Source organism: Engystomops pustulosus, chromosome 1 (genome assembly GCF_040894005.1).
Source record: "Engystomops pustulosus chromosome 1, aEngPut4.maternal, whole genome shotgun sequence".
NCBI classification, from domain to species: Eukaryota; Metazoa; Chordata; class Amphibia; order Anura; family Leptodactylidae; genus Engystomops; species Engystomops pustulosus.
Window position 1 is genome coordinate 31871624 of NC_092411.1, and position 14943 is coordinate 31886566.

At 38.5% G+C, this 14943-nt stretch overlaps 1 protein-coding gene across 1 annotated transcript; it reads right to left on the reverse strand.

Moving 5' to 3' along the window:
- Positions 1-2220: 2220 nt before the first annotated feature.
- HTR1A (5-hydroxytryptamine receptor 1A) lies at positions 2221-4882 on the reverse strand. Its single transcript, XM_072137075.1, has one exon. It carries the CDS (start codon positions 4281-4283, stop codon positions 3042-3044), a length of 1242 nt encoding a protein of 413 aa, XP_071993176.1. The 5' UTR covers positions 4284-4882; the 3' UTR covers positions 2221-3041.
- Between the last annotated feature and the right edge of the window lie 10061 nt (positions 4883-14943).

Here is a 14943-nt window from a genome sequence, read left to right on the forward strand (position 1 = left end):
AGGTGGAAGGGGTGAGTCATTTTAAAGAGAGAAGATGGAGTTGGGGAGAAATAGAGGAAATTGTTCAGACGTGGCAGAGATGAATTTGTCATGTAATGTTTTAAAGCAACACAGTCATCAGAGGTGGAAGATGAAATGTCCTTTCTACAATTCCCTTTTTTATGTGAAATCTTGTCAGATACCTATGAAAAATAATCTGTGAAAATGAGCAGAGAAGAGTCATATTTTGTCTGAGATGAGTGAAGTTTGAGGGCTACAGGTGGGTAGTCACTTGTGATGCGCCTTTCTTTGGTATTATTATACCTAAAAATATGCTGTTTGTGTACAAATCTCATGTCAGATCGCTACAGAACCAGAGATTCAGACATAGTTGGAAATGTGAGCTGCAAACGCATTTTTTTTTATAACTGCCTATATATCCTATAATGTAAATAGAGGTTCTTATTTTTAATATGACACCAAAAGCATGTGTCTAGGTACTATAGAAGCGAACACAGGGGCGTCTGAAGTGGCATTCCCCCTCCAACCATAATCTTGACTCATCTCATGCAAAATATGACTCTTCATAGCTCATTTGCATATATATTTTTATAGGTAAACATGTGAGAGTTCACATAAAAGAGGGAATTATAAAGGAAATTTCACACCCTACCCTAGGAGGCTGTTATTTTCATGGGGTAAAATCTGGGGACAGGTTCCCTTTAAGGTGTAGTATGTTACGAGAGAAGTTAAGGATTAAAGGGGATGTCGAAATGAGTTGTATCAGTTGACAAATTCATCCTTGCTAGATCTAAAAGACTAATCCCTACTACATCTATAGCAAGTGAAAAAAGGGCTCAGTGGTTGGAACGGGATGGTTAAAATACAACCAAGGACATCTGTCTGTTCATTCCTCAGGGTCCCTGCTTCCTCCTACCTTACCCAAACATACTAGTTGATAAATTGCCATCCTAGAAAATTGGTGTTGGTGTCTGTGATTGACACAGAGGATAACTGAGTGATACTCTTTGTACGGAGCTGCAGGGTATGTTGGTGCCATAGACTTAGCAGGAAGATGACATAAATATCTACTCAGAGATAAGAACACAGTGGCAGTAAGTGTGAGATGAAATATAGTAGTGAAGGAATGGACTGTCCTCATCTTGCCCCCCTGCTGCATTACTGACCCACTTACATTACCCTTGATCTACTTAGTACATAGTCTACGATATAAATCATTCATGACATCTTACACTGTTGCTACTTATTCCCATTTTGTCTATAACAAAAGAGGTAACACATGCCTAGAGTTATAGACACTACTCTTACTGTAGGTGCCCCTATGACCCTGACCCATTATATATTTATACATAAAAAGGGTTATTTCTACACTTCAGAGAGAAACAACATTAGGCTCATTTAGCAATCATGTTATGTAACCCAAAAACATCAACCCAAACATTTATTAAAACCAAGCAGATGACATGCAGATGATCTACTTACCCCACACTTCAATGGAGGAGCCCCATCCTAGCAGAACAAGAACCTATGTGGTCCAAAAACTGAACATGTTACATGACATCCTGCTTATACTTTGTATCTTGTCTACTGGAACAGTAAAACATAATATTTTGAAAAGATAAACATAACAACAACATCGACTAAGAACAGAACCACAGAGGGTTAATGTGATTAGTCTATTCTGTATAGCATTCCTTCAGTCTCTAAAATCTAGGTACTAGGATTGTCATTAACACTTACATGGCTTCCCTTTTGACCTAAATAGAATTGCTTGTATTCTATATAAGCACTCACATATAAATGTAGCAGAGCGGAGAATGTATATATCACTGCAGCTTGCATTACTGCACTGCTAGGATCTTATATAAGCACTTACTGTACATACATATGTAGCAGAGCTGAGAATGTATATATTACTGCAGCTTGCAGTACTGCACTGTTAGGATCTTATATAAGCACTTACATACATATGTAGCAGAGCTGAGATTGTATATATTACTGCAGCTTGTATAACTACATTGCTAGGATCTTATAGAAGCACTTACACACACATGTAGCAGACTGAGCATTTATATATCACTGCAGGTTCTTTTCTTACTTTACTATATAAGTACTTATGTAGCAGTGCTGGATTGATTTTATATGGTATTGCAGATCCAATTACTACATGAGAACAATGCAAAACCAATGCATCCCAGTCTAGTGACTAATTCAGCCCTGCTACATCTGTAGTCCTACACTCCACAACGTACTCATGCAATACTATCACATCATGACACAGCCCAACCCCCTAACCCATGAATAGTTTCACCAATATTTGGGGATGACACAAGACAAGTGACATTTTAGGTTTGCACTGCAAGGCAAAGTTTATTGGCAAATAAACTTGCGAATTGTATGATCACCAGCGAATATTGCAATTTAATACTGTACATTCAGGCCATAGTTACATGTCTACATACAATACTCACTGTTCTAGAGTTTCTCTGGTTTTGTTAGACAATCTTATTTCATTCGAAAGAATTTTTTCGACAGTCGAGTTTATGCATAGGACGGTTTATTAGAAGAATTGAGGTGGGGGATGGGACTTGTATTTAAAGATTTACAAGTACAAAGCCCATCACCCCCTCAAAATGCAACTGAGTGGGAAAGAAAATAAAGTTGTTACATAGTAGCAGCTGTGTGCCACTACCAGTGTACACTCAGCTGCTGGGTACAATTCACATTAACAGTAACCAACAGTTTGTCAGCCCCTTGGTCTGTGCAAATAGAAGACTTAAGTCAAAATGACTCCACTGCCATCAGTGGCCATGAAAAAATATCCAATATATATCTATATACAGTCTACATATTTCACATTGAAATAATGGCAGCCATTGAACGAAGATGGAGTTTTAGGAGTCTTGGTCCACACAAGTGCCAGAGCCCATTAACCCTTATTAGGACATGTCATCAAGCATAATAAAAAATGAAACCAATGGGCTTGGACACGAAACAAGGCAGGCAACCAAAGAGAGGGGGGTAGAGGGGGAGACCTCTTCTCATTGTCTACAGAATTTGCACTTGATGATTTTCTTAAATGCACTTTGGAAATCTTTATTAAAATAAGCGTATATGATGGGGTTAAGGAGAGAGTTTGAGTAGCCTAGCCAGTTTATAATGTCATAGAGCAAGTGTGGCATGTGGCAGGATTCACAAAAGGGCAAAACCAGGGCAACAATGAAGAAGGGTAACCAGCAAAAAATAAAGGTGCCCATGATAATACCTAAAGTTTTCACAGTCTTCCTCTCCCTGGCTAGTGCCACCTTCCTTTTGGCATCTGTGCTTTTGTCATTCTTCTTTTCAAAGCATGGAGGAGATTGGGTGTCACTTGAGTGGTTTGGCAGAGCCAGGTGATTTTTGGAGTTGACACAATGGTGAACCTCTATGATCTCCAGGGCAGCACCATCCTCCCCATGCCTTACTGCCCCATTCACACAAGTGCTGGGTTTGGGCTCTACACTTCTCTTCCAGTTCTTGCTGGGTTCCCCGTTGCTTTTCCTCTGGATGGTGGATGGGGAGATGGACAGATTAGTATCAGCCACTTTCTTTTTTTCAGTTTTTTTCACAGTTTTTCTGATTCTGAACCTGGCTGCTTTAAATATCCTGCCATACAGTATCAACATGAGGATAAGAGGGATGTAGAATGCACCAAATGTGGAGTAGATGGTGTAACCAGGGTCTTCACTGATCTTACAAGCATCTGGATCAGACCTGTCTTCAGGTGTCCTCCACCCCAGCATCGGTGGGATGGATATGGAAAAGCCTATAGCCCATGTCAGACTTATAAGAATTGCAGCTCTTCTAGGAGTCCGCTTGTTCACATAGTCTATGGGATCTGTGATCGCCCAATATCTGTCCAATGCTATCGCACACAGATGGAGGATGGAAGAGGTACAACACAAAACGTCTAAAGAGATAAAAATATCGCAGGTTACCTGTCCCAGTGTCCACTTGTTCAGTACCTGGTAGAGAGCTGCCATGGGTAACACCAAAACTGAGACCATCAAGTCGGTGACAGCTAGGGAGCCTATGAGATAGTTAGCCACCGTCTGAAGAGTCCTCTCCAAGGCTATGGCTGCGATCACACAAGCATTGCCAAAAATTGCACATAATATTAGGGTCCCCAAGAAGAGAGAAGTAACGATCTGGTAGCTGAGGGCAACCTCCTCAAACTTAGTCCCGTTCCCCTTCTCCAAAGAGTAGTCGGAGGAGGAGGAGGTTGTGTTATTAAAAGCATCCATCCCAAAACTGAGGAGATGATGCCCTGGTGGTCCTAGTCTTCTTCACTCCATAGTTTCAGAGGTGATGGGTACCACTCCAGTCTGCGTTTCTTGCTTCGGAGAATCATTGGCGACAGGAAAAGAGTTGGGATGTGAGTACAGAGCACAGTTCAGCAGTTATGGGGTGCGCCGGCCACCAGGATCACATTGCTTCCGAAGCAGATGACATCCAGCTCTCCTTTCATGCAAGAGCTTACTGTGGTGGGAGTGTGCCCCCCTCAGCTGTGCTGCTATTGTGTTTTACAGGCGGAGCTCTGGAGTTCTGCACTGGTCTCTGCTCCCTCTGCCCATGCTATAAGCCGAGCATGCAGAAAGTTTACACCTACAGTATGCAAACCCTTCCCCTAATACTAGCAGCTAGGCAATAGTTAGCTTCCAATATTTGCAGGAGTCCTCACTCTGCACCCCTATACCTATCTCCATGTCTTCATTTCTGACTATGAGCTAAACCTATAGTCACTTGCTGCTGCTACAGGAATTCAGCTCCAGGACCCTGGACAGCAGCACCAGCTGCAAGGGAGTCTGCTGCCATCTACAGGCCGACAATGGTAACGAGGTCATACATGTACCCTGCACACTAGATTATGCAAGATCTGAGGTTTCCATAACATTATTTACTCAGATTAGGATGGATTAAATATGACGTGATATCTACTGAAATGTGCTCTCCCCATGCAGTTCTACAAGAGCTTGCTGTGTCCAGAAAATGCTAAATTCATGGGGATATTCTAGTATTTCTATCTGAAGGGAGGGATATAGGCGATCTAATATTTCTCTATGATAAATATTACATGGAGAGTCATCAAAAATAAATGCAGACATGGCTTCAGAAGGTCTAGATGAAGCTTTATGCCTTGCTGTGCCCCAGAAGGTCCAGCTCCTGACAATGGATTATACTAAATTTTACACCATAAATCTACAGTCACATGAGTATAAGATTCATCTACAGCACCCTTTACCCCAATCGCATATCATATCATGTATACTAATTATACATTGCCCACATAAAAGATTAATTTATTATAATCGCTTGTTTGGAAGGTGGATAGGGATAGTAAGATTCATGACCCACACAACCTCTAACAAATGTTGTCTTGAGATATTAGTTCATCAGAGACTCCAGAGTCTTTAGCTTGGAGGCCATAAATCATCACACTGCCCAAGTCATCTAATTAAGGACCTGTTGTCTCAACATTGTTATTACTATTGTCCTTATGTTTACATTTTGTTTGCATTTCTTCTCTGTTAGTGGTGTATAAGATCAGTGTCCCTTCAGAAAGACTGTCATACCATGCCTGATGAAGGGACCTAAGCTGTCCCGAAAGATTGTGACATCTTATATGTCAGTTAGCCATTAAAATGTATCACAATCTCAAGAAGGTGACTTCATTTGACCTATCAAAAGCAACAGGGCAAATAAGAGATTTTGAATGGTTAGAGATGGGATTAGGCGGATGGATAGATGGATAGATAGATAGATAGATAGATAGATAGATTAGATAGATAGATAGGAGATAGATAGATAGATAGATAGATATGAGATATATAGATATGAGATAGATAGATTAGATAGATAGATATGAGATAGATAGATAGATAGATTAGATAGATAGATAGATAGATAGATAGATAGATAGATAGATAGATAGATTAGATAGATAGATAGATAGATAGATAGATAGATAGATAGATAGATAATAGATAGGAGATAGATAGATAGATAGATAGATAGATAGATAGGAGATAGATAGATAGATAGATTAGATAGATAGATAGATAGATAGATAGATAGATAGATAGATAGATAATAGATAGGAGATAGATAGATAGATAGATAGATAGGAGATAGATAGATAGATAGATAGATAGAGAGATAGATAGATAGATAGATAGGAGATAGATAGATAAATAGATAGATAGATAGATAGATAGATATGAGATAGATAGATAGATTAGATAGATGGATAGATAGATAGGATACAGATAGATAGTTAGATAAGATATTATCTAACTATCTAAGATACTAGATAGATAGATGTGATTGCAGCACTATTTTTTCAACACCTGTACACCTGAAGTAAAATAAATCTTTTTTTCACCATTTCTGTAGCACTGCCTTCTTTACTTATTTTCTTCTTTTCTTCCTTTTTTTCTATGAACTTCTTTTGTGGGAGTTTGAATTACAAAGCCCTCACTTTCAATATTCTTGGACTGTGCCGCTAGCTGTGTTAGTCTATTAGGGTAAGAATAGATGGTGTATGATGGTGTAATACACATATGGTGGGAAATGCCTGAAGCTCCAAAAGTTTTGGATGGAGGTCTTTGAACTAGTTTCTTCTGTGATAGGTGAGGTAGTTAATCCATCCCCATTACAAGCATTATTACATATAGGATTAAACTAAATTTCCCCCAAAGTATAGAGGGCTGATATTACACATTTTACACAGCTCGATATTGGATGGCAAGAAAGTGGAAGTCTATAGATCTACCTAATCTAACAGAAGTTAAAAACAGGATCAATGAACAAATACATTATGAGATAGCTTTAGCAATGGAAATTTTGAAAAAAGATTTGGCATTCGTGGGCGTCGAGCATTTATTTTACTCCATTAATAAATTAAACTGGGCAAAGAAGAGGAAAAGAGAAAAGCACATGATAAGTATATTGAATACCAAGATGGGACCGGAAAATGATGCAAATTTATACCCCAAATGAATGTGTATGTATATCTGTTGTTGGTTGGTATGTAATTTTGAAATCTATTTAATATATGCTATGTAAGTCTTATTTAATCATATCCTATATCAAAATGGAAAATCCAGTCACACGGTGTATCTCCTATTAATTTTTCATATATATATATATATACAATACAACTGTGTTAAAAATTCCTAAAATACCTCATAATATGCACATTATAACAGATTGTTATATAACAGTTATATTGTTTATACAGATATGAAATGTTAATAGGAGATACACTATATTAATGGTTTTTCCATCTTAATATAGGATATGCACTGCCCTTTAATATGATTATATTTATGATGCATTTTTATGATAACTGATCGGTCACAATTTCACTTATATTGCATAAATATGCTCACTAGCACTTGTAACTTCACTTGAGAAAGGCTCAGTCTATGTATGATCTCAAATACTTTTTTGTGTGCTGCCTTTTCTTCAAATTAGATACCGTATAATTTTTGTGCTGAAAATTCCCCACTCAGCTTATATAAAAAAAAAAAAATAAACGGAGCTGTCGAGGACCAGGAGCCAGCACCAGGGCACATGAAAAAAGAGAGGAGCTGCCTGGGGCTACAGAATGGTGAGTACTTCGTTTATTTTTTATGGGCAGGCTATATACTAAAAGGGACTGGCAGGCTATATACTAAAGGTGGCTGGCAGGCTACATACTAAACGGGGCTGGCAGGATATATACTACAAGGGTTGGCAGGCTATATACTAAAGTGGGCTGGCAGGCTATACACTACAGGGGGCTAGCAGGCTATATACTAAAGGGGGCTGGCAAGCTATAAACTACAGGGGGCTAGCAGGCTATATACTAAAGGGGGCTGTCAGGCTATATACTACAGGGGGATGGCAGGCTATATACTAAAAGGGGCTGGCACCCTATAAACTACAGGGGGCTGGCAGGCTATATACTACAGGGGGCTGGCAGGCTACATACTAATGGGGGCTGGCAAGCTATATACTACAGGGGGCTGGCACGCTATATACTACAGGGGGCTGGCAGGCTATATTCTACAGGGCGATGGAAGGCTATATACTACAGGGGGATGGCATGCTATACACTAGAGGGGACTGGCAGGCAATACACTACAGGGGGCTAGCAGGCTATATACTAAAGGGGGCTGGCAAGCTATACACTAGGGGCTAGCAGGCTATATACTAAAGGGGGCTGCCAGGCTATATACTACAGGGGGATGGCAGGCTATATACTAAAAGGGGCTGGCACTCTATACACTACAGGGGGCTGGCACTCTATACACTACAGGGGGCTGGCAGGCTATATACTAAAGGGGGCTGGAAAAATATGTACTACAGGGGCTGGCAGGCTATATACTATAGGGGCTGACAGGCTATATACTAAAAGGGGCTGGCAAGCTATACAATATAGGGGGCTGGCAGGGGATATATACTAAAGGGGACTGGCTATATACTTCAGGGGGCAGGCAGGCTATATACTACAACAGGCTGGCAGGCTATATACTACAACAGGCTGGCAGGCTATATACTTTAACGGGATGCCATGCTTTATACTACAGGGGCTGTCAGGCTATATACTACAGAGGGCTGGCTATATACTACAGGGGGCAAGCAGGCTATATACTTAAGGGGGCTGGCAGGCTATACACTACATAGAGCTGGCAGACTATATACTATAGGGGGCAGGCTGGCTATATACTATAGGGCTGGCAGGCTATACACTACATGGAGATGGCTGGCTAAATACTGGAGAGGTTATGAACAATGCATTTCCCACCCTAGGCTTATACTCAAGTCAATAGGTTTTCCCAGGCTTATACTCGGGTCAGCTTATACTCGAGTATATATGGTAGATAGATTGTAAAATTGATAGGTGGAAATGAGATAAAAAGTGGTACAAGGAATAATGTTGCCCAGATTGACTTGGATTTGTATCTGTAGTGCTGCCTTTTTTATTTGGATACAGAGAGTGGAGGGGGGGAGATAAGAGATAGATAGACACACAGATAGATGTGAAATGTATAAATATAGATGAAGATAGACAACAGAGACAGATAACAGATTTGATTTGAGATAAATGAAAAAAGAAAGAAAGAAGTACACCTTCTCCATAATCTGGCAATTGTGGAAAGTACAACTGCCGTGTAGATGATGTGAATGCACAGAAAATAGTAGGTAGAATTGGCAATTTGTGGTCCTAAAGGTAAGCATTAGCCACCAATCATTGAGTCCTTGCAAGAATGTGAATAATAACAAAAAGCATAATGGATAATGTATCTACTGTTATATAATAGACTATGCAGTCTGTGTGTGGTGAGTGTTTAATTCCAGTGCACACATATTTTATCATATTCTTCAGTTATCACCTCCATGATGATGAAGCCAGGGGGTGATGCCAGCTGTTGTGAGGACATAGGACTTGGGCGACATTATCTGACTTTATTTAAGCCCAATTCATCACTTTACATGCAACATTCATAACTGCATAGTTTTGACCAAAAAATAAAAAAATAACTAAGATAAAAGCACTTCCCGAGGCTCGGATTCTACCTTGGGACTAGATTACATATAATTGACTTTTGTTAAATGTCAGAAAGTGATTAACTGAATTCATCTCTATTCTCCTCTTATGTTAAAAATAAAGGACAACTTTCTATAAAGTTGCAAATTAATGAAAAAAATGACGTAAATCTAAAGAAGACCAAAAAAAGTAAGTAATAATGAATAAACTTGTGTCTTTTTTTATTGATGCCTCAAGAAATAGATGAGCAGAAATATAGATAGTATAACATCAGTAAATTATGTTCTGTTGAGAGTGATCTTGTAAAAACCTACTGATTTTGTACTTGGTTGGCATTCTGTCCGGCTCTAGTCTGAACTCTGCCTTATTCCACTGCTTACTTCTTAATTGAATTGCACCACAATCGTCTTACTCCTATTAACTTGGTTCTGGGATGCAGATAGTTAAGTTAGTAGTGAAGGATAGATGCCTTCTCCACTCACATTCCTCCCCTGCTGGACTGGTTTGTCTGAAAGTCAAAGGCCTTGTCCAATGGAATGGAATGGGACTCTGATATCTCATAGGCGGATTGCCTGCCCACATCCCAGTGCTTTCTATTAAGTCATCTTTGGAGCTTGCAAACGTTTTCTGGACTTCCATATTCTTCTGACCCTTGCTTCTTTTCTGACCATCCATTTGTCTCTTGATTCTGTACTTCATTGTCCCCTTGATTTATGTTGGAACACGAAATAACAAACAATGAAAAACTGCAGCAAGTGGAGGGAAAGGGATTCAATTAAATTTCAGGGAATCCTAGATTAGGCATCATGGAACCTTCCCATACCAATAATACCAACTGGTTTTCCAAGCCCACCCAGGCTTGGTTACAAAAAAGATCCTGTTGTTTGTATTTTTCTAAGTTAAAAACTGAAAGTTAGTCAATTTTGCTTATTTATTTCTTGAAAGAAGAATCATGGATTAGATATGATACAGGTGAATATAAGATAGATAAATAGACACATAGATAAAACAGAGAAAGTCCAAGTTAGATAAAGCCTTAATAAACTTAACAAATCCCGTTAGACCCAGCAAGGACCAGCCGCTGATAAAAGTAGGAAAAACACAGCACTCCAGATCCAATATCAATGTACATAGAACTTAAAAGTCATATGTAACAACAATTATTATGTCTCATTGTATATGTATCTATACTAAAACTTTAATAAAATGTTTATTAAAAAAAAAATAGAAGGTGACAATGTTATTGTAGCTCTTATATCAAATAGAAAGTAAAAACTTTATAGGATATTTGATCTGGAGTGCTGCCTTTTAGATAGATGGAAAGATGAGATACATAAAGCTGGATAAAGATGAGCTAAATAGACATTAATCAGATGAATATGGAAGGGGTAGGTAAATTACTGTAGATAATTATAAAGATGGAGAGATGATATACAATGTGACATATGATACAGGTGGATATAAGATAGATAGGTAGATAATAGATAGAAGATAGATTTTTAGTAGACATACAGATAGATACATACATACATACATAATAGATAGAAGATGATTGATAGAAATATAGACAACAAATAGACATTAGATGGATAGAAAATAGATAAATGATTGATAGATAGACAATAGATAGATGATAGATAGATAGATAGATAGATAGATAGATAGATAGATAGATAGATAGATTGATTAATTGATTGATTGATAAATAGATAGAAAAATAAAAAGATAGGCGGCACTCCAAATTAGTGGAACGAATCAACTGGTTTTATTCCCAAGCTGCTACGTTTCAGCTTCGGCCGAAGCATCAACTTTTTTTTCTTAGATAGATAGATAGGTAATAGAGAGATGATAGATAGATAGATAGATAGATAGATAGATAGATAGATAATAGAGAGATGATAGATAGATAGATAGATAGATAGATAGATAGATAGATAGATAGACAGATATGAGATAGATAATATAAAGATGATAGATAGATAGATAGATAGATAGATAGATAGATAGATAATAGAGAGATGATAGATAGATAGATAGATAGATAGATAGATAGATAGATAGATATGAGATAGATAATATAAAGATGATAGATAGATAGATAGATAGATAGATAGATAGATAGATAGATAGATAGATAGATAGATAGATAATAGAGAGATGATAGATAAATAATAGAGAGATGATATATAGGTAGATAGATAGATAGATAGATAGATAGATAGATAGATAGATAAGGGAATAAGGAGGGAAGGAGGGTAAATTGATGAAGCAGCATAATGGATACATAAAAAATAATAATTAACCAAATGCAACTCAAAATGAGATGTAAATTGGATGTAAATGAAGCGGCTTTTCTGCCTTTACAGTTTCTATATTCTAGATGTATCAGATGTGTTATTTCTCTTCCATCTTTGCATACTACCTACCAGGAAATGTTAAATATGTGTTTGACAGATGTTTATGCACTTAGCCTTGTAATATCAGACATTTAGAAATATGTACATTGGTAAAACTAAAATAAATATCACATTACTTGTAGGTGATGATTCTCCGGAGTCAGGCAGGATTCTGCGCACGTGCAGCTTGAAGGGATCAGTGTGGGCTCCTGTGATCTCTGGGGCAGACTTTTGGGTTGTTTTATGGGTAAATCTTCCCCTGATTTCATACAGAAATGTGGAACAATTGTTCCCATTGTGGAAGCGCTTACTGTACGCTTAAAGAGATTTACAGGCGGTCCCCTACTTAAGGACACCCGACTTACAGACAACCCATAGTTACAGACGGACCCCTCTGCCCACTGTGACCTCTGGTGAAGCTCTCTGGATGCTTTACTATAGTCCCAGACTGCAATGATCAGCTGTAAGATGTCTGTAATGAAGCTTTATTGATAATTCTTGGTCCAATTACACCAAAAATGTTGAAACTCCAATTGTCACTGGGGCAAAAGAAAAAAAATTGTCTAGAACTTCCATTATAAAATATACAGTTTCGACTTACATACAAATTCAACTTAAGAACAAACCTCCAGACCCTATCTTGTATGTAACCCGGGGACTGCCTGTACTTTGGTACAGAATATGATGTATGTCAAATCAAAATGCATGTCTAGACCCCAAACTTTCCAGCAGAGCATTGCCCAAAATATGGCACTGTCTTTACCTGCCTTGCTTCGCCTTATAGTCTCTCCCGGTGCCATCTATTTCAATTAAGGGACAATTGTGCATCTGACCATTCACACAATATTAATTAATCAGACCAGACCAGGTCACTTTCATCCATTGCTTAATGGTCTAGTTCTAATGCTCTCATGACAATTGTAGGGTTTTTGGCTGTACACAGGTACCCCTGTGGGTACATGCCAGGTGCACGTAACAGGTCCAAAACCATTAAGATGTTCTCCACTTTTAGTAGTTCTGTAATAATCAATATCAACTTGTTCTACAATTTCTACTTCTTCTGTAAGGTCAGGCCGAACAAACCAGCCTTCCATCTCTTGACTCTGATGCCCTTTTCTGATTTTTTGCTTCTCTCATTTAAAAAGCCGTCATTTTTTTATTTTTCAGTTTACAAAGATATATTAGAAATAGTTTTTTATATCATAATTTGGACTTTCTAGTGGCAAAACTTAATATTTTATATAAAGTTGGACAAAAATTCCAAGTGCGGTCAAATGCGTCATTGCATTACTGCATTTAATCTTTTGGTTGGTTGATCATGGAGGTACCACATTTATAAAAGTTTTATGTAGGTTTTAATATTTTAAATAAATATGTGGCAAAATTGTCAACAATGAGTGATGCAGACTTATGGATGCTTTTCCATTACGACGTTTTCTGCTACTTTATGACATTCATGGGAGTTTAGAATAGACAGTTGTCAGAACAATGGATTGCCGAAACAGGTGTTAGCTGTGGGTGTCTGCTATATTGGGGCTCATTTACTAAGGGTCCGAATTGGACACTTTCGTCGGGTTTCCCGCCAATTTCCGATTTGCTGTGAATTTCCCCGGGATTTTGGCGCACGCGATTGGATTTTGGCACATCGGCGCCGGCTTTCATGCAACAGAAATCGGGGGCGTGGCCGACGGATTCGGAAAAACCGAGGAATTTAAAAAAGAATTTGTGTCGCAAGATCAGCACTCACATGCAGCGGGAAGAAGCAGGTGAACTCCAGAGGATCTCAGCGCAGCAGCGACACCTGCTGGATATCGGGCTGGATATCCGAATCCTCGACGGAGAACGCGCCGCGGGGTCGCGACTGGACCTGGTAAGTAAATGTGCCCCATTGTGTCTTGTATGTAAAGCCTGATAAAGTGTTTTAGCTCAGTTATCACACAAAAGGGGAAGTTATTTGTATTTACTAACACTACAGATTTATGTCATCTGATTGGAAGGATAGGCCACTCAAGTTGACCAATGCTACATCCATTTCTCCATTTATGTAGATTTATATTTGATATCTCTCGACAAGATAGAGGAAAAGTGTATATTCTTCTAACCCTTCTGTAACAGATATGGAGTTGATCATAGTTTACTCAGAAGAAGAGCTGCCTGGATCAGTTCTACTCCATCATGAACAGGAGGTCCTGCACATGTCTCTGTAATAGAAGTTGTTGGAGAGAGCCTCTGATAGAGCAGGTAGATAGAAGTAAAATAGAAAAAAAAAGCTAACCAAAAATAAAGCTGTGCAAAAATAGTAGAGAGGCAAGTGCCAAAATGTGAGTATTTATTCAACTTCCTGCTACTGCTATCTGCTCTGAGACCTATCAATGCACTATTAGTAGCCTGGTTCTTTAATACAGACTTAAAATCTGAACTGGAGTCCCAAGATATGTGTATTACGCCATCTGAATATCTAATAGACAACTTTTTCATATGACAAACTAAGATACAGCAGCTCATATCTATGCATTGTACGTAGATGCTGCTATAATATTGTTTAGATTGAAGTTGTACATAGAAAAAAGTTATTATATTATAAAAAGGAGATCAAAGAGGGCATCAGCAAGGGCCCAGTAGACTTCTTTTGTTTATAAGTGGTAATTTCCTTGGAATCTCGAAACAGCGAGACACCCCTAGATAATGGGCCCAATTGGGCCAAAAAAAACTAAGAGGAAGATAAACAAAGGATGCAGACCAATGGTTATATCAACAGACTTCTAGTCAATTTGACTCTCACCTTGTTTAATATAATAAAAGCATAAAACATTTCAATCAATACGATGTCTTGGTCCCAGTGAATGAAAGAAAACAGTATATTGAAACCAAATGGAAACGGAGGTGAATAAACTGGCGCTCGCAAGAGACATTTTTAGTTGATGTTCATCTAAATTCTGAACATTTATCGTACTGGGGCTTTCGTCAGGCGTG